Below are 23657 nucleotides of genomic sequence, written 5' to 3'. Positions count from 1 at the left end.
CTTTTTCCTCAGAAGAGCTTGGACAGCACATCTGGAAACACCTGTCTTCCTGTGTGAGACCATGCTCTTTGTGTCTTGTCTTGTTTGCACAGTGCTGTATGGTTTTATTTGACATGGTCAGTCAGCTACAACAACATAAGAAAACCATGACCTGTGTAACAGAAGTGAAATCTAATGCTGCATTTTCCATTCAAGACCAAAACTGTTTCATTTCTCAAACTTATTATGGCGACTGTCAAACACATCACTGTGTTATCTGTTATCAGTGTTATGGAGCGTGGAGTTTTCCTGTTTGCAGAGGTTTGTAATCAACTAAACTAAACACTTTTATTTTGAACGATGCTTCAAAACAAAAGAGACAAACTGTAACAGACCTACTGAGCTGTCTGACTGTTTTTCTTGCTCTGTGCAGCAGCATCTACCACCCATGGCTTATTCATTCATTCAACATCACAGACAAACACAAACTATTAGAATCTTTTGTGTCTTTATTGAACACACCCATTAAACAATAAACAACCAAGTTCCTCCAGTAGCTGTGCAGCAGACCTGCACATGTCCACACTGGCAGACATCTGAGACATCTTCTGTCCAGACGTTAATCTTCTGGAATAAATAATGTGTGTGTGTTCTTTTGTTTTGTAGATGTTTTAGTGGGAAAAAAAACATCAGATACAAATCACTTTTGTTGCAGCTCCAGCTGAATTTCATAATGCTTCCTGTCTGTGTTGTTTCCTCAGTCTGTTCCTGTTGTGTCTCCTCCCCTCTGTGTGTGTGTCTGTGTTTCATTGGCAGGGACAGGGCACAGCTGGTGGAGCCTGACACTCTTCTTCATTCATCTCATTACCTGCTGTATAAGAACCCAGCTCTCTCTCAACTCCACGCCTGATACTTGTGCTACTGATGTGGTGTGGTCGCTTATTTCAAGTGAAGCTTCTAGTGATTATACTCAGTTCTTCTTGATGAATTGTAGTACTCTGTACTGTACGTCTCTGCTCTGGGGTTCTGGTCAAACAAACTTTTCCAAGCACAGTATTTCTGTGTGTATTAAAATGTCTGGGGGCGTCTTTGATGTTTCAGATGTTCTGAACACTGTAAAATACAAAAGGCAGTATTGTGACATGTGATGGTGTTATTATGAAGTGGACAGAGGAATGTCCAGAGGAAGTGAAAGATTTAAAGGGAACAAGGAGTGTTAGCTTTTGCCACACTTAGCAGCAAGTTTCAGTTTTCAGTTCAAACACAATGTCTTATGATTACTGTCACTTTTATTGATGCACTGTAACATTTGTGTTTGTATGTCACTGGAGGAATATTCCAGCAGGTTCTCTGATGATTGACATGTGTGGAATCTCTTTCATGGTCTCTGACCACAGAGGGTTTTGTTTATTATCAGACCTCTGAGGCCTGCTCCTTATCTCTGCTGCAGGGTGGAGGCTCGAAATGACACAGCTCTATAACACACATGAATCACTGACCCAACTGTTGGCAGTACAGTTGCATTGTGGGAAATCTAGGCAAACTGGGGCAATATTTAAGATGATATCTCTACAGTGCTGCTTGAAAGTAAGTGAACCCCTTGAGCAATTTTACCATGATTTTCTTATTTTATCATCACCAGCTTATATATATATATATGAAATGGTGGGTTTATGTTTATCAATTGCATGTACTTGTTTTGAGTTGTGTGAGTAGCCAGAAAACTATGTGAAACATGGAATTAGTGTATGTGTAAGTGAACCCCCAGCTGCACTGGTAAAGTTAAGTAGGTAAAAGATTCAGGTGAAACACATTTGGGTGCTCAATTAATCAAGCAGACCAATCAAATGAGGCATCCCTAGGAAAGGGTTTGATTGATTGATTTGACTGATTAAATGAGAGGAAACCAACCAGAGCATTGTACTGCCAAGGTGTACCCATACAGATCAACAATGCAGAGAGGAGACACACAATCAGGAAGAAGGTAGTGACCATCTCCAAAAGATTCCAGCTCCATCCACCTACTGGAAGAAAAATCATTTACAAATGGAGACAATTCAACATGACCACAACTCTGCCTAGAAGTGGATGCCCATCAGAACTATCACCAAGAAGCATCAAGGGAAAAAAATCAGGTAAGGACCAACCCACACATCACCTCTAGAGAGTTGCAGAGCTCTCTGGCAGCATCTGCTATACATGTACATACATCTACAATCAGATGAAATCAGCAAATTCTTGACCAGATTCTCCATCAGTCAGGGAGTTGAAGTTGAAATAGGTTATGCAACAGGACAACAACCTAAAGCATTCCAGCAAAACTACCAAAGAAAAGAAAGATGACTCATACTGTGGATTGGTGCAGTCAAAGTCTGGACTTCAATCCAAAAATGTGGGCCTTACCTGAAACTGGTGGTACATGCCAGATGTCCCTCTAACCTCTCTCAACTGGCTGAGTTCTGCAAGGAGGAGTGAGCAAAAATCCCCAAAAACAGATGCAGGAGACTGGTTAGTGGTTACAGAAGACGTTTGGTTGAAGTTATGGCTGCAAAAGGAGATGCCACAGGCTACTAACTGAAAGGGTTCACATACTTTTGTACATGGTAAAATTGTTTTTGTGAGATAAACCACTTTCGCTGAATTAATAACGAAAATATATCTGTTTCTCTTTCATGTGTGTCCCATATTTGGAAGGTCTGCTTTACAAATTGAAATTTGGATTTATTAAGGTTGGTATTTTTATTTATTTATTTATTTATTTTTACAAAAACAATGACCATGTCTGGAGAGTTCACTAATTTTCAAGCACCACTGAGTCTACAGTGTTAAAGGAGTGTAATACTAAGTCAGTGGATTACTCTCTTAGGTACAAAGGAGTCACATGCTGCACTGTGTTGGATATTTTCCAACATTTTCCCCAACTTCTCCTTTTTATTTAAAGAACTGAAAACAAATGTTTCAGTTTCACGTTGAACTACCTTTACAAGAAAAACCTTCAGGTTATTCAGTACAATACTGTGTAATGACATTATCAGAGGTTCAGTGAGGTACACTCACTTCTCCTTAAAGACTTTGTTAACTCCAATGAAAATTTCATTAATGCCACTTTCACTTCCAAGAGGGCCATCCTGGTAGAGCTGCTCAACTCTGTCAAAGATCTGAACGCCCTGGACAGCAGGCTCTTTCCTCACATTACCCACCACACCTAGTGTCTCTCCCTTGATAATTTGATGCTGATTCTGAAGCAGTTTGTAAAAGGGGACAGCAACATTTGTATCTCCTGGGGAAGTTAAGTGTTTTTAATGTAGTTTCCCACATTCTCTATTATTGTTTAGTACAGTAACTTGAACATCAAGGATAAAAATTACCTGAACCATACTGTGAAGGTCGCTGGTGGTGATAGCTGTCCTGCAGACTGCTTTGATGGTCATCTTTAAGCAGCAGGTCCTCCACAAAGCCAGGTATATTCTAGACTGCTCAGACCCCAGCACTATGAGTTTGAAACGCTTCCCTCAGGCCAAAGATTCAGGGTATCCCAGGTGCACAGGCACCGTTGGCAGAAAGCATGTGTGAAAAAACACTGAAATTGTGGTCTGAGTTTAATGTCTAGTTTTCTGATGTCTGGGGCTGGTGTCTGTCCATCTGTGATTTTACAGACTTGTAACACTTGGACCTAACCTAGCAAGTTGTCAACCTGTCTCCTCTGCAGCTCTTCCACTCCTGTGTGCTGATGCATTCACGGGCTGCCCTGCCAGGACAATGGTAGGGGAAACACTGCTGTTGTTGTGTCACGTCACCAGATGTCAAACTGCGCTGACGCAAGTGGGCTACAGTTTCTATTTGGAGTCAACACTCTTGCTACATGTTTGAGTAGAAATAGATCTATTCTTTTCCCATCAGTATGCCATAATTATCTGAATTAATGCAATTATTTATGATATGATATGATATGATATGATATGATATGATATGATATGATATGATATGATATGATATGATATGATGATATGATATGATATGATATATAATATTTATTGTTGTTGATAATGGGGCACAGCTCATTTATACTGGGGCATGTGCTCCAGTAAAGGCATACGTCCAGCACTGTGGCCGTGGATACCAGTATTTGGTAGACTGGGAGGGACACAGCCCAGAGGAGCTGCCCTGGAACAGTTTGGGGTGGATGTCAACAACCCATACAAATCCAACCATTACTAATACTATGAGTAATGTTGCACAGAGGATGGATTGTAAGGCCACAGATGGACCTGAGGGGAAGTGTCTGGAGGAAGTGCAGCAGGAGAGAAGAGGAAGGAATTAAGAGAAGCTGATTCATCAAATTGAATGTGAAACAATTTGAATTCATCCTTTAAACTGAGACATTTTTAATATGTTTGCTGATTATGTGAAAGTGGCATGTTGGTCATTGCATGGCAGACAATATACTGGACAACTTATATTTTGTCACTACAATTGCACACTCTTGCTTTTATTTTCATCTGTTGTTATAAGTAAATGTGTCTGTTATATCTGTATTTGTTCCTCTTACCTTATGGTAAAATGCTTGTGTTAGGTATGTGTGTGTGTGTGTGTGTGTGTGTGTGTGTGTATGTGTATGTATATGCTGGGTGTGGCCTTCTAGCTCCTGCCAATCTGGTGTTTGTTTTTATACCTAACACCAACAGAGTTGCTTGATAATTTTGTTGCTTGTCCTGCTTACAATGACAATAAAGCTATATTCTATATTCTATATTCTATTCTATTCATATCAGCTCATCTATTCAACAAGCTTCTACAATATTTAATCCCCAGCTTTTCGCTCTACTCTGTCAGAACATCTGTTCTTTCATGTGGCTCCTCTTTGCCTTCCTGCCTGCCAGACCCCTGCCTCACCCAGCCCCTCGTGTCAACAGCCCCCGCCTGAGATCTGAGGCCTGTACTATGGAGCATGTTGAACATACCTCGGATATCTTTTCGTTTTCTGGCCTCACTAAACCTAACAACTGCAGTCTAGTTGTGGTTATATGATGGTGGTTATCAACTTGGTAAACCACCCCAGGATTTCCCAACACAGCCATGAGCACGTTCATGTGAAAGAGGTGAGGATGTTAATTAGAAGCAACGTCGACAGAAAAACATTTGTAGTGAGTGACGCTGTGTGTCGGGGAGGAATGCAGAGGAGATCAGAGGAGGTGACTGCACCTGTGTGAGCAGGGTGGAGCGACTGGACAGGAAGTCAGGAAAGAGGGGAGTGAGCAGGCGTTTGGACTCTCTGGGAGTGGACCAATCAGTGAAAGCTGCAGGGCTGAGGCAGGGATGTATTATAGGAATAACAATACTAATACATCAATGGGCTAAGGCCTAGCCGAGTGAGCTATATTCGTCACTCACTGTGGAGGGTGGGTGCCATTCACATGCTGCTTTGGGCTGCCGGTGGTGAAGATAGACAGTGGGCATCAGGGTCAGGTTCCTGTATTAGGCAGGGTGAGGTAGTGGTAGCAGGGAAACTAGGAGTGCATGTCCGCTTCCCAGACTGTTGATGAGGCCCTCCTTTCACTAGTGGAGAGGCCTCGCTGTGCTGCAGTAAAGTCTACATGGATTAGGCTTTTATTGTCACTGTACAGTTAAGTACAACAAAATGATTCTATTCTATTCTACATGAGGCTGGACCAGAGTGAAGCTCAGAGCACAGGGGGTGGTCTTGAGCCCCGGGAAAGTTAAGTGTTTTAACATTTTGTAGTGAAGTGCATCTCTTGAATACACCCCAGAGAAAAACCACTCCTCCCTTAGGCCCTCCCCTTAGTAGGTGGGCCCTCACCTGGTCTCAGTCAGCCTCTTGCTGGTCCTTGATGGTGCTTGCCCCTACCTGAGGTGGTGAGAAAGATTCTCAGTTCGTTTTCTTTTGTTAAGTTTAAAGTCTGGCCCTACTAACTTTGTTTTTAGGTTCACCTTGTTTTGTTCTGTTGTTTGCTGTGTTGTGTTACTTTTGGTTTTGATTGCGTTTGCTGGAGTTAATTCTGGTTTCTTTCTGCTGTTCAGTTGCTTTGTTTGTGTATATGTGTGTTGGGATTATTGATTCATTTGTCCATTAATTGGGTTGTGGATTTTGTTGGACGCTGTTGGATTTTTTATTTATTTATTTATTTATTTTTGTGTTGTAGGAAGTCTTTTATTTTCTTTTCAGTGTTGCTGTGCTGCACCCAGGTGAGTGAGACAGGGCACATCCTCTAGGCTGCCTCCCCACTGGAGGCCCCAGCTCACTGCTCACAGCTTTAGCAATTAAGTGAGTGATTTTCTTGGATTTTTTTTAGCCCCCTGTATCTAATAGTCTGGGCTTGAATAGTTTTTAATTTATGTACCAATTGTAATTTTATTAATGTTGCTAATTGTTGTTGTTGCTAATCTTTGTTTTGTCTCCAACAGCTCCAGTGCTTTTTTTTTTTTTGCTTTGCTTTTTTTTCACTAACCTTTCACAAACCTGTGTCCTTGTAGTCTACAGTGAAATAGTTGAATTTTCATTATATCCTGGGGTGCAAGGCCCCAGGTGGCGTTGTTGGTTCCTTAGTTCCTTGTGTCTGTCTTTCCTTAATATTTTGTAAACTCAAAACTCTACCCCGCTCGCCCACAATTTCATCATTAGTAGTTTTTCTGTCTTTTGTCTATGTTGTGTTGTTTGTGTTTAACATTATCAGTTTTAAAGGGCAGCTATGGTTATATCATGGGGAGGACTGCAGCTTAGGGAGCTAGACCCTCTTATGGAGCTGCATGAGCACCCTGATGGCACGCCGCGTGTTGGGATGGAAGGATTTGCAGTGTACAGCATGTTGTGTCCTTTGGGTATTGGCGTGAGTTGCAGTGCCCTGGGGAGGACTAAGTTTATTGTGCTGTGACTTGGACTGGCATGTGCCCAGAGCCTACACTTATTTTAGGCCTGTGTGGCGGTAGTATGGGGTGGTTTACTATTTTCCATCATTGTGGTATACACAGTAGAAATATTCAGTCTTTCATCAAAGAGGTTTATTACACATTGATACCTGCGGGTAAATGTGGCTATAGCCACATTCACAGATGATATTCAACAAGATGAAATGTGAACAATATGATCACATAACTAAGAGACGAAACAATTATTACATGTCTCACTGAGTAAGTAGTTTTGCTCTTTTGTCTGATGGTGAACAAATTATGTGATACAGGTAAAGTTGCAGTAATGTCAGACTGAGCAGAGAGGAGAGAGTTAATGTCTAAGCTCAATCTGACTGAAATATTAACTTGTAATCATTAGAAATATTTAACAGTGTGTGGATAAAATTAGATTGTAACTATAATGTAGTAAAGTATGTAATCATTTAGAGTGATAAACTCTCCCTTTGTTTGTTAGAAGCTCTGCTTTAAAACCAGAATGGAAACTAAGACAAAAACAGCAAAACAATTTGACTGATCTATTTTATCTGTCACTTTAGTGTAAACTCTTTTGTCCCTGTCTGGATCCTGTAGGAATGATGACTCTGGTTTTCCAGTGATCTGATTGGTCAGTAGTTGGCCTGTTGACAGGTTTTGATCTGATCCTCTGATGTTAACCTGCTCTGGAGCAGATTAGCCATTTAGCGTAAGTTACCATGGAGATTTATCCCATTAAGAAGTGAACCACCATCGTCAGACTGAAAGCTCCGAGCTAAACCTGAAGTCACCTCTCTAACCTCAAATCCTGCATCGTAGCACAGGCCTTGGTACTCAGCCTGCTGGGTCTGACCTCCAGTCTGGGTTGGACCTCAACTCTGCTGCCCGCCCACCTCTGCAGGAACTATGACAGAGTCCTGGCCAAAATCCTCCACTCCACTGCCTGTCCCTCTCTCCAGTGACCTCAGCCTCAGCATGAAGTCATTCAACTTTACAGGAAACAGCCTTTTTACACCGTTCAGCTGTCTGTATCTGAGTCCTACCTTTGGGTCCAACAAAAAGCTTTGTTTAATATTTTGGTATTCATTTCAACTCCCCTGCAGTTCTAAAAGGCTTAAGCTCTCTCTCCTTCTCAACCCAACCGGTCGAGGCAGATGGCCGCCGAGTCTGGTTCTGCCTCTTAAAGGAAGTTGTTCCTCTCCACTGTTGCCTAGAGCTGCTCATGGTCAGAACTGTTGGGTCTCTCTCTGTTAATAAAGACCTGCTGTACATGTTAAGAGCCTTGAGATAACTGATTCTGTGCTTTAAAACTAAAAATGACTTGTGCTAATGTTGACTGTTAATTTTGAAGTTATTAATAACAGACTGTCTCTTTCAGTGAATGCTGTGAAGTTGACACATTATTGTTCAGTAATTATTGTTCATGTTTGGCAGCTGTCTGTCTCCTGTTATTAATGGAGGGTTTTATTTAGATTTGTCTTTAACACAAGTAAACAAGTAAACTCATCCTGAAGTAAAGGCATTAACAAAAGGATCATTAATACCTGCTTTCTTTGTCTCTTTGCTTTTGACTTGAATTAAATATACACTATATACTTGACTTTAACTAAACGTTCCTTCTTTGTAAACTGTCTGTTTTAATGAAAGTCAAAATAACAGAAACATTATCTCAGTGTTTTCAGTTCAATGGACTTTGTCTCAGTTTCACCAGGAAGAAGAGAAAATATGAAAATGCAGTGCAGAGATGATCAAGTCCAAAGGTCTTCGAGCTTCTTTATGATCTGTTTAGTTAAACATTAATCATCGAGTCATGTCTTTAGTTTGGTCACTAAGCTTTTAGTCACTAACAGCCACAGCTTCTGATTCCTACATCAAGGATCTACTGCTGCATCCACTTCTCAACACTGAAAACAATACGAAGCTGCCGACGTTGATTTATTTATTTTTATTATATATTATTATATTTTTTAAGTTTTTTAGTTTTTTTAGTTTCATTTTGTATGAAGCTGATTCCAGTCCTATCATTACACTCCGTCAGTTCCGTTTCATTTGTGGACCAATGACTGCACAGAGGCTTTTCAGTTTAATTATATTGGATCATGTGTCACACAGACTTTGTACTTTGATTATTACACAGAAACTCAGTCTGAATGTGCTGTGCTGTCTGAGGGTTAGTGTTAGTACATTTTTACTGATCCACTGAGTAGTCATATTTCCGATGACACGTGAACTACTCTTACGCTGTTAAACGGAACTGAGTTGGCTGAGACTATGATCTGTACCAGCGACGGTAAGTTGTCTGAATCTCCGTGTTATCTATGGTTGTTATTTGTTAAACGGCAGGAAACAGCATCAGTAGAACCAATATACTGTGATGTTAGCGATGAAATTTCATGTCGCCGCTGAAAGTTTCAGCTCAGGAAACTGCGCAGTAGAATATGTGTTTTTTTTTTTTTTTTTTTTTTTTTTTTTTTTTTTTTATCGGTTGGCTAACTGCTCTACAGGCCTTCGACGGATCCTGTCACCATGTTTCTGTCCATAAATACAGTAGATTAATAGAACAGAGAACAGTCTGAGAGTGTAACAGCTCAGTAGCAGCAGAGTGGAGCAGCTTCTACTGCAGCAATATTAATAAAGTGTTTACATGGAAATGAAAAGTCAATCCTAACGATCAGAGAACAGAGGCCTCGCCCTGATCCGCTGCTGTAGGAGTCAGGACTATAATGTATCTTTAGTTCTAGCTGTGATATCTGCTTGGTTTACACTGGTTTTTATTAATGATGTTTTCAAAGGAAGAGACTGTTACACTGTAGAAACTGCTCCAGTCTGTTCAGTTGTATAAATCTTTTATTTTCGCTTTCAGTTTGACTGAGTTTAATTCCTTTCATCTTACTGCAGCTATCATGGAAAACTTCTGTTCACATGGTAACAGGTCTGAGCTGTGCTGTGTGGACACAGGCTACAGTATGTTAGCTCAGTCTATCACTGATACACCGTCCAATAACAGAAACAAGACACTTGTTGCTGTTCAGCTGATCTCTGAAAACTCAGTGACATGAGAGACTGGATGAGCTTTGAAATGAAACAGCTGAAGGTTAATAATGTGAACTTTGAACAGTGAGCTGAAAAATCAAAGATCCTGTTATCATTCACCAAAGGAAAGAAAAACAAAGGCTCAGACTGGTTCAGACCAGTTCTACATCTGTGTGTTGACTGTTTAAAACATGATCAGAAACAGCTCCATTATCAGCAGAAATGTGAGAGTTAACCAGGCTCCTCTCAGTCTCTCACTCACAGTAAGCAGGTTACCTACTGCTCAGTGCAGTGACTGACTTCTCTTTGTTTCCAGATGTTCTCCTCCTGGTTTGGATAAAGACTCACCTCCTCCAGATCTCAGTGAGATGGTCTCCTCAGCTCATGAAAACAATCAACCTTCCTTTCAAAATGACTTCCAGAGGAAAACCTTTGACAGCTGCATCTCTGTTGGTAAAGCTGTTTACTGCAGAACATTACAGGAGGCTTGTGTTTGACAGGCAGTAATGTCTGTCACTGCTCCTCCTCTTTAACATCTCTGAGTTTGTAAACCTTTTTTTCTCTGACTCTGTCTCTCTCTGTCACTCATACACAGTCATTTCAGTGTCCAGAAAGAAACTAATATAAACTGAGACAGTGAAGGTGTTTCTCTGTTCATCAGAGGCTTCATCAGCTCTACTGAGTGAACATCTGTGGGAGGTGAAAATAAGTGGTGGTAGGAGAATATGACAAAAACAGTGCTGTTGCACATGAACTGTTTATGCACATGTGAACGCGCAGCAGGTTTAAAATTGTTTGTAAATATATTTAAAATTACTGAAGACATGATTATCTATAATTACAACTTTGGCAACTATGTTATACAGTAGAATAGGACTGGTCTCATACCAAGTACCTTTTTAACTTTGATTTAGTAGATGAATATAGAAAGACAAGAAGTATCTGTAACTCATAAAGTAGAAAGGAAGAATAGTTGTTCTTTGGTCATTTCAGTGTTCAGTCTTCTTCTTCCTCTCCAGATCTTTATCTTCCTTCTTTGGTCCTGGCTGGCAGCAGCGTCCTCCTCCACTCACCTTCCCTCCTCCTCTGGTCATTTTCCACCTCATGGTGGCTGTCAGTCATTTCTTTAATCTTTACATTCTCTGCCTGATTCATTCAGACCAGTTGTTGACAGTGTCAATATTTCAACCAGACAATAACCCTCTTCTTCTTCTTCTTCTTCTTCTTCCTCTTCTTCTTCTTCTTCTTCTTCTTCTTCACAGATACTTTTGATGAAAGTCTTCAGTGGAAGCAGTCTGACCTGTCATCCAGCAGAGTATCAGACAGGGAATGAATGCTGTCCCATGTGTCCACCTGGTAAGATCCAGCTGAATGTTAAAGGGACATTTCACTGTGGTAGTTACAGATGGAGTCTGTGTTGTGCTTCCAGGTGTCAAACATACTTCATGAGCTGTTTCTGTTCACAAGTGAAATGTATCAGTGAAGCACCTGAATCTGACTGGACTTTAATTCCAACAGTAAAAGAACAGGCTGGAATGTTTTAAACTTTGTCTTCATGTGGTGAGAGTGAGAAGAATGAAACTGTAGTAGACAGCAGTGTATGTCACCTCGACTCTCAACATTATACATTGTCATTCCATAGAAACATAATGCATGAAATTAAACTGTTGATTTTCTTTTCAACAGGAAGTCGTGTTAAAACAGATTGCACAGAGTTCAGAAGTACGTCCTGTCTGCCTTGCTTAGAGGGAACCTACATGAATCAACCTACTGGACTTAAAAACTGTTTTCCCTGCACAAACTGTAACACAGGTAGATCTCTGTTCATATTTTTAGTTAAATATTAGTAAAAAAAAAACTTCAGTAACTTTCAGTAAAATCAGTAAGTAAGTATATTATTGCTACTACTGCTGTGTAAGAATTGAGACAACTGTTTGGTTTGAAGACAAAACATTTTGATTCATTTTGATGAGTTTACTGCACATTACTGATTTAGCATTGATGATAATTGACTGGCTGTAGAGAGAAAGTATGAAATACTGCAAATCCAGTGAAGACATGGATAGTGTCACAACAGACTCCTTCGACATAACAGAGTCACAAGACTTTCCACATGAGGCTCAGTCAGTCTGTTAATATCAGCTGAGACTGTGGTGTCCTCTGTAGTTTGCTCAGTATTTGTATTTATCTAAACAGCAGTAAGCAAGTTGTTGTCAGTGAGACTTGAAGTAATGATAGAACTGACCTCTCCTGCAGAAGTTAGTTGTAGCCTCCATCTCTCCTTTTTCCTGCCACAATGAAATTATACTTCCACTGGGTTTTATATATGAGCAGTTTTGTTCTCCACTCTATCAAATCCATATTTAGACTGATGTCTTCCAATAAATTCACAGAGTGGAGAAACTGCTGTATCACATTTATTAAAGATGTCATCTCGGCAGAAAAAAACACTTTCTCTGTAGAATATAAAACAGAATAGAAGTTCTGCATCTCTATATGTAACCTCTATATGTGTTGACAGGCTCTGGTCTGAAGATAAAGACTTCATGTACATCAACATCAGATACAGTTTGTGAACCACTGGAAGGATTCTACTGTATGGACGTCAAAGACAAAGGCTGTGAGGCAGCACAGAGACACAGACACTGTGAACCAGGACAATACATCAGTAAAAAAGGTTGGTCTTCTTGTTCTGACTTTAACATTAGACTGTAGGTTTAGATTTTAAAGTTTTAAAACTATAAAAACCATAAAAGTCTCAGTGTGGAGCAGGTCAGCTGATCCATCCAGTCAACCTGGAGCCATCAGTTATGGAACTTTTGGTTTGTGTTTGTGTTTTCAAGAAGTGTCCAACATCTTCACAGTCAAAGGAAAAGAAATGGATCATTGCTTCCTGTCCATTTGTCTGACCTGTGCTCACTTTCTCAATGCCCCTTGCTAACAGTTTAGCACATACACACCTGCTCTTTTTGCCCTGTCAAGGTAATAAAGTTAATTACTGATATGACAGAGAATGTGACTCCTGAAGTTGAGGTGATTTGATCTGTTGGAGTTGTTGGAACTACAGAGACTCAGTCCAACAGGTTTTATTTTGGCCTGTCATTATGTTTGTTATTTTAACTTGCAAAAGTGACAGCACCAGCTCAAAATCATTCATTAACTTATCTTTGCTAATCATAATTAGCATTGGAGTGAAATGAATCTGTATGGTACCAGCCCAGGTGTCAGGACAGAATCACTCATGCTGCCAAATCATCTGTCAAACTCACACATGCAGTGAAAAGCTGCAGAGCTGCAACATGATCAGTTTTACTTTAGCTGATGATGATCCATTAAAATGTGTCTGGATCAGCATAAACATTTTAGAATAAATATCCTGTGCTGAAATATTTGCATAAATTACTGCAGCTAATACCATTTAGATAACTTCAGTGTTAAACAGTAGAAGGTTTGTTTATGAAGCTGATGTGATTTCTCCTTTACACTGAATAAAAATCTCCTCTTTATCTGCACCTGTGAGAAAAGAGCTGCAGGAGAACATTTCATCAAACTCTAATTATTAAAGAATCAACAATCAATTTGTAAACTGAAACCAGAGAAATGTTTCTGAATGTTTAGATTGTCTAGTTTTCAATAATAATAATAATAATAATAATCAGATAGTTTTTAAAAACCTACTGAATGGAAATCAGACAGGTCTGATGACATGTAATGATGTCATATAACACTCTGATCATTTCATAATATATGTTCATTAGTAACTACTGTCAACATGTATATAATGTGTGTTTGTACAGGAACAGCCTCCACAGACACTGAGTGCTCTGACTGCCCTGATGGAACATTTTCAGATGGGACATTTACATCTTGTCAGCTACACACACAGTAAGTGAAACTTCACATCAGACACACACCTGGTTTCTTACTGCAGTCAATTTGTAGTATCTATACATTTTCCTGTAAAAATGTCCCTCTGTCATTCCAGATGTGAATCAATAAACCTTCAGCTGATCAGACCAGGAACTGCTACAGACTGATGCTCAATGTGGAGAACACAGTTTAAACACGACAGTGACTGTGATCAGCGTTGTAGTGCCTTTGTTATTAATAGCAGCTGTAGTCATATTCATAAAGAGAAAATGGCTGACAGGTAAGATCTGTGTGTAGTCAGATGAAATGTGATCATGGTTTAATGTTTGATAAAACTTTCTATCAAGTCATGATGTTGTTGATCAAGATGTTTTTCATTGGTTTTGTTTTTAGGCCATTTCAGCAAAAAGAATGAGAACAGTCCCCCAGAGGTATGTTTGTTATTCTCTTTTTCAAACTGTATGTATGTGTACACTGTGGTAGATGACAATACTTGGTTAATCTAAGAATTTTAATTATTTCATTTAGGAGATTAATGGAGGAGAAACCGGTGTAATGATGCCAATGCCAACAGCAGCAGGTGAGACAGCAGTGAAGTCTTTCTTGAAACATGACTGAGCTGACGTCACTCTGTGAAGTCTTTACAAATGTAGAAGAAGTTTGTGCTTTATTTAAACATATTTCTTTCCTCAGCATTAGAAACGACCTGAAGATACACTGGAGTGAACACTGTCCATCATGTCTTTCTCTGCTGCTCAGAGATGGATTCATCCAGAGGGAGCTCCGAGTAGAGCTGCTCATCTTTCACATTGAAAGGAACCAGTTGAGGTGGTTCAGACATCTGATCAGGACGACTCTCTGCTGCCTTCCTTTGGAGATTTTCCAGCCACGTCCAACTGGTAGGAGACCCCGAGGTAGACCCAGAACTTTCTGGATGGATTACAGATCCCATCAGGACTGGGAACGTCTCAGGAGGAGCTGGGAAACCTTGCTGGGGTGAGGGACGTCTGATAAACCCTGCCTAACCTGTGGCACTGCTACCTGACCCCAGATCAGCAGAAGAGGATGAGGACAGTGTCTTTTACTGCAGCATGATGGGACATCAGCTGCCATCAGAGGACCAGTGAGGAACATTATAATAATCCTTCACAGTGGACATTTTAATTTGGGAAGGATGATGAACACAGTATATTTACTCACACTTGAGTTCAAGTTGTGTTTGTGAGTTATGAAATATCAGTAACAATATGTTGTATGAATGCTGCAGGCTGACTGTCAGGTGTAAATCAACTGGAATCTAATGATCCCTGTAGATGATTCAAACATTAATATGTTAATAATGTTCCAGTGTTTGTGCTGCACAGGTCCTTTGGACAATTCTGTTGAAATGACAGGAGCAACAGCTGAGAGTTAAACTGCAGCTTTCTAAATGTGAGTTCACTGGTGAGGAACACGATACAACAACATGTCATTTAAAGGTTTTAGTAGAGAAGGAGGTGTTGGATGCTGAGGACAGATGAGTGGATGTGTAGGGCCGTAGTGAAGGATGTCATCTGTTAGACTGGTCTGGGAGGACGTACTGAAGAGCAGGTGGAGACAGACTGACTGTGGGGGTTCCATCATGACGTGACTCCACTCTGATCACAGGAACTCAGTCGTGGGAGAAGAACGCAGCAGAATAGGGAGGGATGAGGGAAGGAGGGATAATGTGTAGATTTGACAGGTGTTAGAGGTGGAGTTGAGGCGTGGCTCTGCTCCTTAAGGTAACTAGTTAAATTCATTTAGAGTGAAGGGTCCTGGGAGGTATGACACAGCTGTAAGTTGTTTTCTGTTTGAAATAGTGATGTGTAGTTTGAAACAGTGTAGTCTAACTCTGGGACATTTCCTGCAGACATGTTGGATTAAAACAAAATGAGTCCTGGTCAATGTTAATTGGCTTCAACATAATCCACAGTGGAAGTGAAGGTTTAAATAATCAACTCAGCACAGACAGAAGATGGACTTGTGTAATAATGGACTGGAGATCAAATTCAAATGAATACAAAGTAGATGGATGTGTGGAATGTATTAAATTAGTGACCAATCAGAAAGAAGACAGGTGTTTGTTTCATCAGGTTCATGAAAAGACAAAGACTTCTATCAGTCTGATGAAGCTCTGAGCAAAACACACAGCTGATGTCAGTGCTATCAAAGAACATTTGTTTTTATGGGCTGAATGTGTTGAATGTACTGAATGTGCTTTATTTTTCATGTTGCAGTTTCTTGTTCCTCCAGCTCTGCTCATGCTGTAAATGAAGCTTTTTCTCTTTTTAACTAAGTAATATACTGTATGTTTCTTTACTCTGTGTCCTTCTGTAAACTCCATGTACAGTTTTATATAAACAAGTGTATTTTTGTATCATATTTTACTATAAAAGTGAGACAGTCTTTAGTCAAGAATCAGGTCAGTTGGCTCTAATTAAATCTCAGTTCTTTTCTGACCCTGGTACTGACCTTAAACCTGTCATGTCTCTTTAAAGACAGAGGACAGAGAATAACAGGTTGTTATTTTAGTGTAAACTAATAAAAGCCCACATACAGAGCTTTCAGAAAGTTATTCACTAAAAGATCCTTCATCAATCTACACTCGATACCTCATAATGGTAATGTATAAACAGACTTATTGAATTTTTCATTTATTTATTTATTTATTTTTATAAATTTAAAATCAAAAACTGAAATACCACATTGAAATAAGTCATGAGGTTGGTGGAACTGTCTGCAGAGCTTAGAGAAAGGATTGTGTTGAGGTACAGATCTGGGGAAGGCTACAAAAAGATTGTTCTGTATTGAAGATTCACAAGAGCATGGTGAGGAGCAAATGGAGCAACTGGGGGAGAAGGGCCTTGTTTACAGAGGTGACCAAGAACCTGATGGTCTCTCTGGCTGAGCTCCAGAAATTCTACAACATAACAAAGTAATTTTTTTTAAAGTGAGGGGGTCTGAATACTTTCTGAAGGCAGTGTATGTCATGGATCAAAGAGCTGCAGGTTTGTGCTGCTTCAGACAGTGACATGCTCTTTAATTTAAATGTATAAGAACTAAAAAAACAAACAGGTTTCCACAGTGGCAGTGACACATAATGATATTATATATACATATTATATATACTATTATATGTGAATGTGGTGAAGAAGAAAAGTTTGAACATGTCGTCTGTTGCTGTCTGAAGTATGAAACACATGGAGAAAAACTAAAGAAATGTGTGGTGGGAGTATTGAACCCAGAGTCTATAACTGATCTGACTGTTAGAATTTTTAAAAGTGGGTCATTCAGGAGAACAAGGTCTCATTGTCTCTGTCTCTCTCTCCTGGTGGATTCAGGGAACTGTGACCACACTCCATCAGAGCAGGTTGCGGTAATTCACCTTAACAGTTGTCACCCGCTGTTAAAGAATGAGGAGAGCGAGAAGAACGAGAGAAAGAGGTGACAGCGCTCTCTGTTGTTGACTTCCATGGCGTATTACATGAGGCTGTTTCTGTAGCAGCTGTACTGAGTCTTAACAGTTGGTTTACAAATTAAACTAACGGGCTCAAAACACTGAGCAGCAACGCGGTATGGTAACATGTTGTTGAAGTTGTTTGTCTTTGGTAAGTGCCTCAGAAATACAAATCCAAACCTGAAGTACTTTCAATGCTCAGGCTAGCATTAGCTTAGCTTTGTGTGCTATGTGAAGTGCAGACCAGTGCCAGCATGTAAACACTGAGTTTTTTTCAGGAGGGTATGTCGCCGCCTTCACGGTACCAGGATGGTGTTGTCGAGCGAAGGAGTACCCCACACGTGACGGACAGTGCTGCCCAAAGTGCCACGAAGGTACGAAATGGTGTTACGTAAAGAAGTGAAAACGAAAGTATAGCCTCCATTTTGTCTCCGAACTGCGTATCACTTAATGTCGTCTCATCTTGCAAAAATTCCCACAAACTTCTGAAGTAAAGACATAATGAGACACAATAGCCTAAAACTGACTCACTGACCAGAAATATGACTCACGAATCATGTACCCAGACATTTCCATATTACGTTTATCGTTTTTTTTTCTTAAGATGACTGCATGTTTGGAATTAATGACTCATTTGGTAATAAGGCGTGTGCTACTTCAAGTGCCGTTGGAATTATGGTACTCAGTCTGGGTATTCATTAATTTGACCCATGTGTACCTGTAAGTTCTAATGGCAGTGATGCTGTATCTCACTCGTCTTCAGGAGTGATTTAGGGACTGTATGGAAATCATTATAAAACCTTAGTTCAGCCGAGCCCACAGGGTAATTTCAAAAATACTTTACCTGGTAAGCCATGTTTGAGCTTTAATGTCTTGAAACATATTATTCCCAGCCTCATTAAACTTTGTAAGATGGAAGACAAACATGTTCTCAGTATGACTGAACCATTAAAAGTTTGTACTGCATGCCTGTTCATTGAAGTTCCCAGATAAGGAAAAAAGTCCAAAATTCCTAAATGAAAGTGATATTGAAAGTATAATAGACCAATATTTTTACACATCAGTCATTATTTTCTTCAGATACAATTATTAGTTAATTTAGTGCTAAAATTTGAGGTCTGTACCATAAATGGACTTGAAGATATTAAGGACAAAACCAGGTGTGGTTGCATTTTTCTGTCATTTTCGGTATGTGGGGTAGGTAGTAAAAACATGAAAATGTGTGTCAGTGCTCTTCCATGTTCCCTTCATAGATAAATACTCATAGTTAAAGGCATTGTTTTTATATGGAAGCCCATTTCTGCCACTATTATGAAATATGGGAAAAAAAAGATTCTGTAAGTCATTTTGGTGTCAAACTTAAACTCTAAAATAATGAGAAACATTGTCAAAAATAGGTATTTCAGAATATTTTTATATCATCATTCTGAAAACGTTTCTCACATTATTTTGAGATACTTAGTCAGAAAGCTGAGAAAGTTTATCACAATAAGTGACAGAAACAATGGTTTCAGCTATTTTTAACTATGTGTATTTATCTATGATAGAAACACTAAAGAACATTTACACTCTGTTTACACTAAATTATTATACATTAAGTTTTATTCATGATATCTTCACATCCATTAGTGGTAAAGATCTCAGATACTGGAACAAAAATAATAATAGACTATAATAGATTGTACCTGAAAAAAGACTGAAAAAATGAGTTCATAATATCTTCAGTGTCACTTGTTTAGGAATTTTGCAGTTAATTTCCAAACCTAGGGCCTTACAGAAATTTAATGGGGATTTCAAACCAACTTTTAGTGGTTCAGTCATACTGAGAACGTGTTTGTCCAACTTGTAAGTTTGGTGAGGCTGGGAATGTATGTTTCAAGATACTAATGCTTAAACATAGCTTCCTGGATAAGGTGTTTCTGATGCTGTAGAAATGAATTAATACCAAGGAAACAATATGAAAACATGGGATTTGAACAGAAATATTTTACTGGCCTTGGTTTTGGGACTCATTCATGAGATAGACCAAGTCTGAACAAATTTAGAGACGGAGCTGTAACATCCTTATCTGACCTGACCAGCAATGACCCAACAAGCCTGTTTCTGTCAGGACCTTCTTTTTTCTATATCAATCAATTAACACTTGTTAACTGGACAAAGGTGAGGCAGTATTAGTTTATAGAACACATACTGAAGCAGTTCAAAATGAAAATGAAAAGCACATGAAGAGGAAAAAATTAAACACTGTGATTGCCAGGTGTTGCAACGGAATCACACTTAGTGATGTGTGAACTAACACCTTCACAAGAATAAGGAGTATAGGGTCTCTTACCGCATGCAGTCATTCATTTTTCACACTTAGCTCTCGTTCTCTTTCAATGCGTGGCTCAAGAACGGTGAAGATGATCTCGGAAGTAGTTTATATCCGGGAGGAGTGCAGACGGTTAGACAGGCATGGTTAAAGGTTTACTCAAATAGAGAATAAGATTACATTTAGTTAGCAGGCCCATGCACTTCCAAGTTGTTTGATTTCTTATTGTTGAATTAATGAAACAGTTCACTGAGAAACTGCAGATTTGTTCTTTTTTATACATTAAGAACACACTGGGCAAACCTGTACAGGTTATATTTGAACTATTCACGAGTGGAGCTGCATGGGTTGTTCAGTATTTGATACACTAAAAGCAAACACATGAAGAGTCTGAATATTTACAGTTCGCAGGATATTAGTGGATAAAGTGTGATACACAACAGAAAGGAAAATGATTTGGTTTGACAAGTGGAATGTCAAACCTTTATGTATTTTATACTGGTCTAGATGGGAAATGGTATTTATAAACTAGAACCTGGATGAAAAGTGAATACTCCTCTTCTCTCTGGTCAAAGTGGAACTCTCAAACATGCTTATTCTGCATCCTAACTGGCAAAGACAAAGCCATTCTCATCATAGATGCACCTGTTACTGACCTGAAACAGCTGCATGCTCATATGTGAACTTCATGTGTTACTAGCTCTTTCTGTTACTGTTATTCTCCATCTATAGATGCTGGATTATATTAACAGAACTGGAACCTGTATCATGATACAAGTTAAAGTTAATGTGGCTCTCTTTGGGTTATCAGGCTTCACTGAACCTTTAAATCTAGCTCAAAGAAAGTTGTGTAACCCACTAATCTCACTTCATGATGAAGGCCTTGATCCTGATGTGATGTTGACATTTACGTTGTGTTGTCTTTAACAGGCACAGTTGTTCAAAGAGACTGTACACCACAGTTAGGCACACGCTGCAGTCCCTGTGAGAATGGGACTTTTATGAACCAACCCAATGGACTGAAGAAGTGTTTCCCCTGCACTACCTGTGTGTCAGGTACAATCAGATGGAACAGGTTTGAGAAAGTTACAAAAATTAAAAGTATGGTCTGTAATTAAAAGGCAAACCAGTTGCAGTATATTTAAATAGTTTAAATGATCTAAATTTGATCATAAAATAATGATGATGATGTTTCTGTTTTTCAGCTCATGGTCTCTTTACCCAGCAGAAATGTGCAGCAACAACTGACACAGTTTGTGATGTTTTAAGTGGATATTACTGCAAAAGTGTGGTGGATGACAGAGGATGTAGTATGGCAGAGAAGCATACACCCTGTGCACCTGGTCAGATGATTAAAGAACCTGGTAAGACAAATGAAAGTCTGACAGTGAAGTCTGATAAATGGTGGATTTTCAGAGGATGTTAGGTTCTCTGTATGAATCTGAGTTTTGTATCTTTCCTTAAGGAACCAGCAGGACTGACACAGTGTGTGAAGACTGCCAGCCAGGCTATTTTTCACAGGATGGTGTGAACTGCACAGCTTGGACAATGTAGGATTCTATTAGAATGACTCTGAAAGTATATCACACAAGTTTATATCACTGTACAAGTTTATGATCTTTAGTGTTAGATTCCTGTTAGATCCCTATCATCCACTGGAGTTTTGAGACATTGGCAGTATGCCAGTGTCATACTCATTTCATTAGTTTATCTGAGGGCCAGTCACTCAGAACACTTTTTCAAAAAGTCAGTTTGAGCATAAACAGTTGCAGGTCCAGTCATTAGTGTGATAAACTCTGCCTCTGTCTGTTAGAAACTCCATTTAAACACATGGAAAGCCTGGAGCAGCACTTTATTTGAAACTGTTTTGTCCCTGTCAGGATCCTGTAGAAATGGTAACCCAGTTTTTCCAGTGATCTGATTGGTCAGGTAGTCAGACTGTTTACAGGTTTTGATCTGATCCTCTGGAGAGATCTGTACATTATAGGTTACCATGGTGATCTACTTCAGTTAAAACTGAATCAGTTCACTGTATCTTATAGTGTTAACTTAGAATAATTATTAAGGACACAAATAAAAAGAAAATCAAATCTTGAGAACAAAGACATAGACATGGATGAGACTGAAATTCTGTAACAAAGAACTAAAGCATCTCTCTCTTCTCTTTTCCAACAGCTGCTCAGAAACCCAAGTAAAGGTCAAAGAAGGAGGCCTGACTAATGATGTTGTCTGCAGTAGTGCATGGAGAAATCATTACTTTATGTTTCTACCTCTTATTTGTTTTTTGTCAGTAACAGTTGTTGGGCTTGTGACTAGAGGTTAGTGCTTTCTTTGCATCTGATTTGTCTAATGTCTGATTTTACATAACTTAACTTTTTTTTCTCCCACTTACTCTGACTAACTGTTCATCCTAATATTTCCCTATCTTTTATTTTCCAGGCAGGAGAATAACAGCTGGTAAGGTATAACCTCTCCATTTGTTTCTTATAAATGCTCAGTTTATAAGTTAATATGAGAAACACTGATCTCAGGGTGGAATACAGTGTCACATCTACAGTGGACCCTTGTGTAAGGCTCCATCTTTTTGCCTCTGCAGTGTGTTGACTTTGTTACACATGTAATAACGAAACTAAATGTAACACTAAATATAACATGTTTCAACCTCTCAGCTAAAGTACTTTTAGAAATACTGTGGAGGCAATTAACCACAAATGTTACTGTGAACTCTTTAGGTTTCTCAGTAAAGCTTACCACTGCCTTCACTTTAAAGTTATTTTTGTATTTTATTATGATGTTATTTTTATAGGTGTCATCTCATTATTTCCAAGCTAATTTTATACATTGTTTTTCTGCATGTTGTTTCTGGCACAGTACAGCTCTGTCATTGTGTGCATCTGAAACCCACATTTAGCATCTTGCTTGAAATGATCATGGTCGTTGCTCTTGGTTTTTTGTTTGTTTGTTTTTGTTTTTTGTTACTTTTTGTTTTCATGTGTTTTGAGAGGCAGCTATTTGTACTGCTAAAGTTTTCCTTCTGTGAATTACTAATAAAAACAAGTAACTGGATTTTCTAAAATAATGTGTATGTGTGTGTAATGATTATGGAGGAGAGCAGATGTGGATGATTTCCACTTTCAGTGTTACTTTTGAAGCTGACCTGGGACCAGTTTGATGACTGAGTTAAAGTTACTGTCAGCCGCAGGGCTCAGATAAGTGATCAGACACAGTTCTCAGTGAACATCACTCATTACTGATAACAGTACACAATAGAATAAACACACAACAAATGACAACAGCTAGTAAATACACTTGTAGAACTGTAGCCTGTGGATAAGGTTGTTGTTTGTCAAGTTAATTAGGAACACAGAGGAACTGGTCTGTGCAGTGATCAACACACACACATCTCATTTGTTCTTTATGATCTGTCCTCAGATCTGTTCTGAGTCCGTGGTCCCATGTAGCCACACCCAGGGCCATCACATCAAGGACAAGTAGGAAGTTGTAAACAGCCAATAATGAACTTCCCATGACAGTCAGGTAAACTGTGTTCTACTACTAAATTGGTGTGATCAAAGTTTTTAAGCACCTTTGTGGCAGAGTAATGGGATCTGATCTCCAGTCTTAGGACTGACTCAGGATCCATGTTTATACAAATGAGATGAACAATACAAATTTAGCTGTAATATATACACACAAAAGAATGGTGGATGATGCATTCAGATCCTTTATAAGTTAAAAGTGTTAACACAGTAATGTAATAATACTCCATTACAAGTGAAAGTCCTGTATGAAAACTACAACTTAAGTAAAAGTCGTTCATCTTAGGAGTAATGAGTAACTAAAGCTGTCAAATACACTAAATGAACAAACAAAGATACATCCCTCTGAAATATGGTGGGATAGAGGTATGAAGTAGCATAAAACAGAAATACAAGTGCCTCAAAAAATAAGTACAGTACTGCATGTACCAAGTTATTTCCCAGCACTGATAGAAATCAGTTTTTCCTTAGAGGAATATCAGGCAGGTCTTGTGCACTCATTGGATCCATGTATCGTTAAGGTACATTTACACGTTTACTCACAAAG

General features: G+C 39.2%; 2 protein-coding genes and 1 long non-coding RNA gene across 5 annotated transcripts; all 3 read left to right on the top strand.

The window, feature by feature from the left end:
* The first annotated feature begins 492 nt into the window (after positions 1–492).
* On the top strand, positions 493–3876 carry LOC108900524 (uncharacterized). Of its 2 annotated transcripts, XR_001963738.2 has the most exons (4): positions 493–1566; positions 1911–2114; positions 2674–2708; positions 3689–3876. It is a non-coding gene; the product is annotated as an uncharacterized LOC108900524 (long non-coding RNA). The 2 variants fall into 2 exon arrangements; XR_007813511.1 differs by having other exon boundaries at positions 493–2114.
* A 4876-nt stretch (positions 3877–8752) lies between these two features.
* Positions 8753–16221, top strand: LOC108900528 (tumor necrosis factor receptor superfamily member 14-like). Its single transcript, XM_051071015.1, is given in 11 exon segments — positions 8753–9169; positions 10229–10365; positions 11175–11268; positions 11599–11724; positions 12434–12589; positions 13710–13797; positions 13898–13943; positions 13945–14062; positions 14176–14213; positions 14311–14362; positions 14542–16221. Coding segments are annotated over 11 exon segments (906 nt in total). The 5' UTR covers positions 8753–9150; the 3' UTR covers positions 14574–16221.
* On the top strand, positions 14631–22637 carry LOC108900529 (tumor necrosis factor receptor superfamily member 14). Of its 2 annotated transcripts, XM_018701629.2 has the most exons (8): positions 14631–14778; positions 17145–17247; positions 17539–17634; positions 20502–20627; positions 20777–20935; positions 21037–21121; positions 21747–21889; positions 22011–22637. In XM_018701629.2, exons 2-8 carry the CDS (start codon positions 17217–17219, stop codon positions 22037–22039), a joined length of 669 nt encoding a protein of 222 aa, XP_018557145.1. In that variant the 5' UTR covers positions 14631–14778; positions 17145–17216; the 3' UTR covers positions 22040–22637. The 2 variants fall into 2 exon arrangements, with proteins under 2 accessions (XP_018557145.1, XP_018557146.1); XM_018701630.2 differs by lacking the exons at positions 14631–14778; positions 17145–17247 and adding an exon at positions 17254–17411.
* The last annotated feature ends 1020 nt before the right edge of the window (positions 22638–23657 follow it).

Source organism: Lates calcarifer, linkage group LG6 (genome assembly GCF_001640805.2).
Source record: "Lates calcarifer isolate ASB-BC8 linkage group LG6, TLL_Latcal_v3, whole genome shotgun sequence".
Lineage (NCBI taxonomy): Eukaryota > Metazoa > Chordata > Actinopteri > Centropomidae > Lates > Lates calcarifer.
The sequence above is the reverse complement of the archived record's forward strand: the minus strand, read 5'-3'. Positions and strand labels throughout refer to the sequence as shown.

Excerpts from the sequence above, each read along its gene's own strand:
- LOC108900529 (XM_018701629.2), top strand. The coding sequence starts at position 17,217 with ATGAGGAGAGCGAGAAGAACGAGAGAAAGAG. Across the intron at positions 17,635-20,501 it reads CTGCCCAAAGTGCCACGAAG|GCACAGTTGTTCAAAGAGAC; the intron begins GTACGAAATGGT and ends TGTCTTTAACAG. Across the intron at positions 20,936-21,036 it reads TCAGATGATTAAAGAACCTG|GAACCAGCAGGACTGACACA; the intron begins GTAAGACAAATG and ends TCTTTCCTTAAG.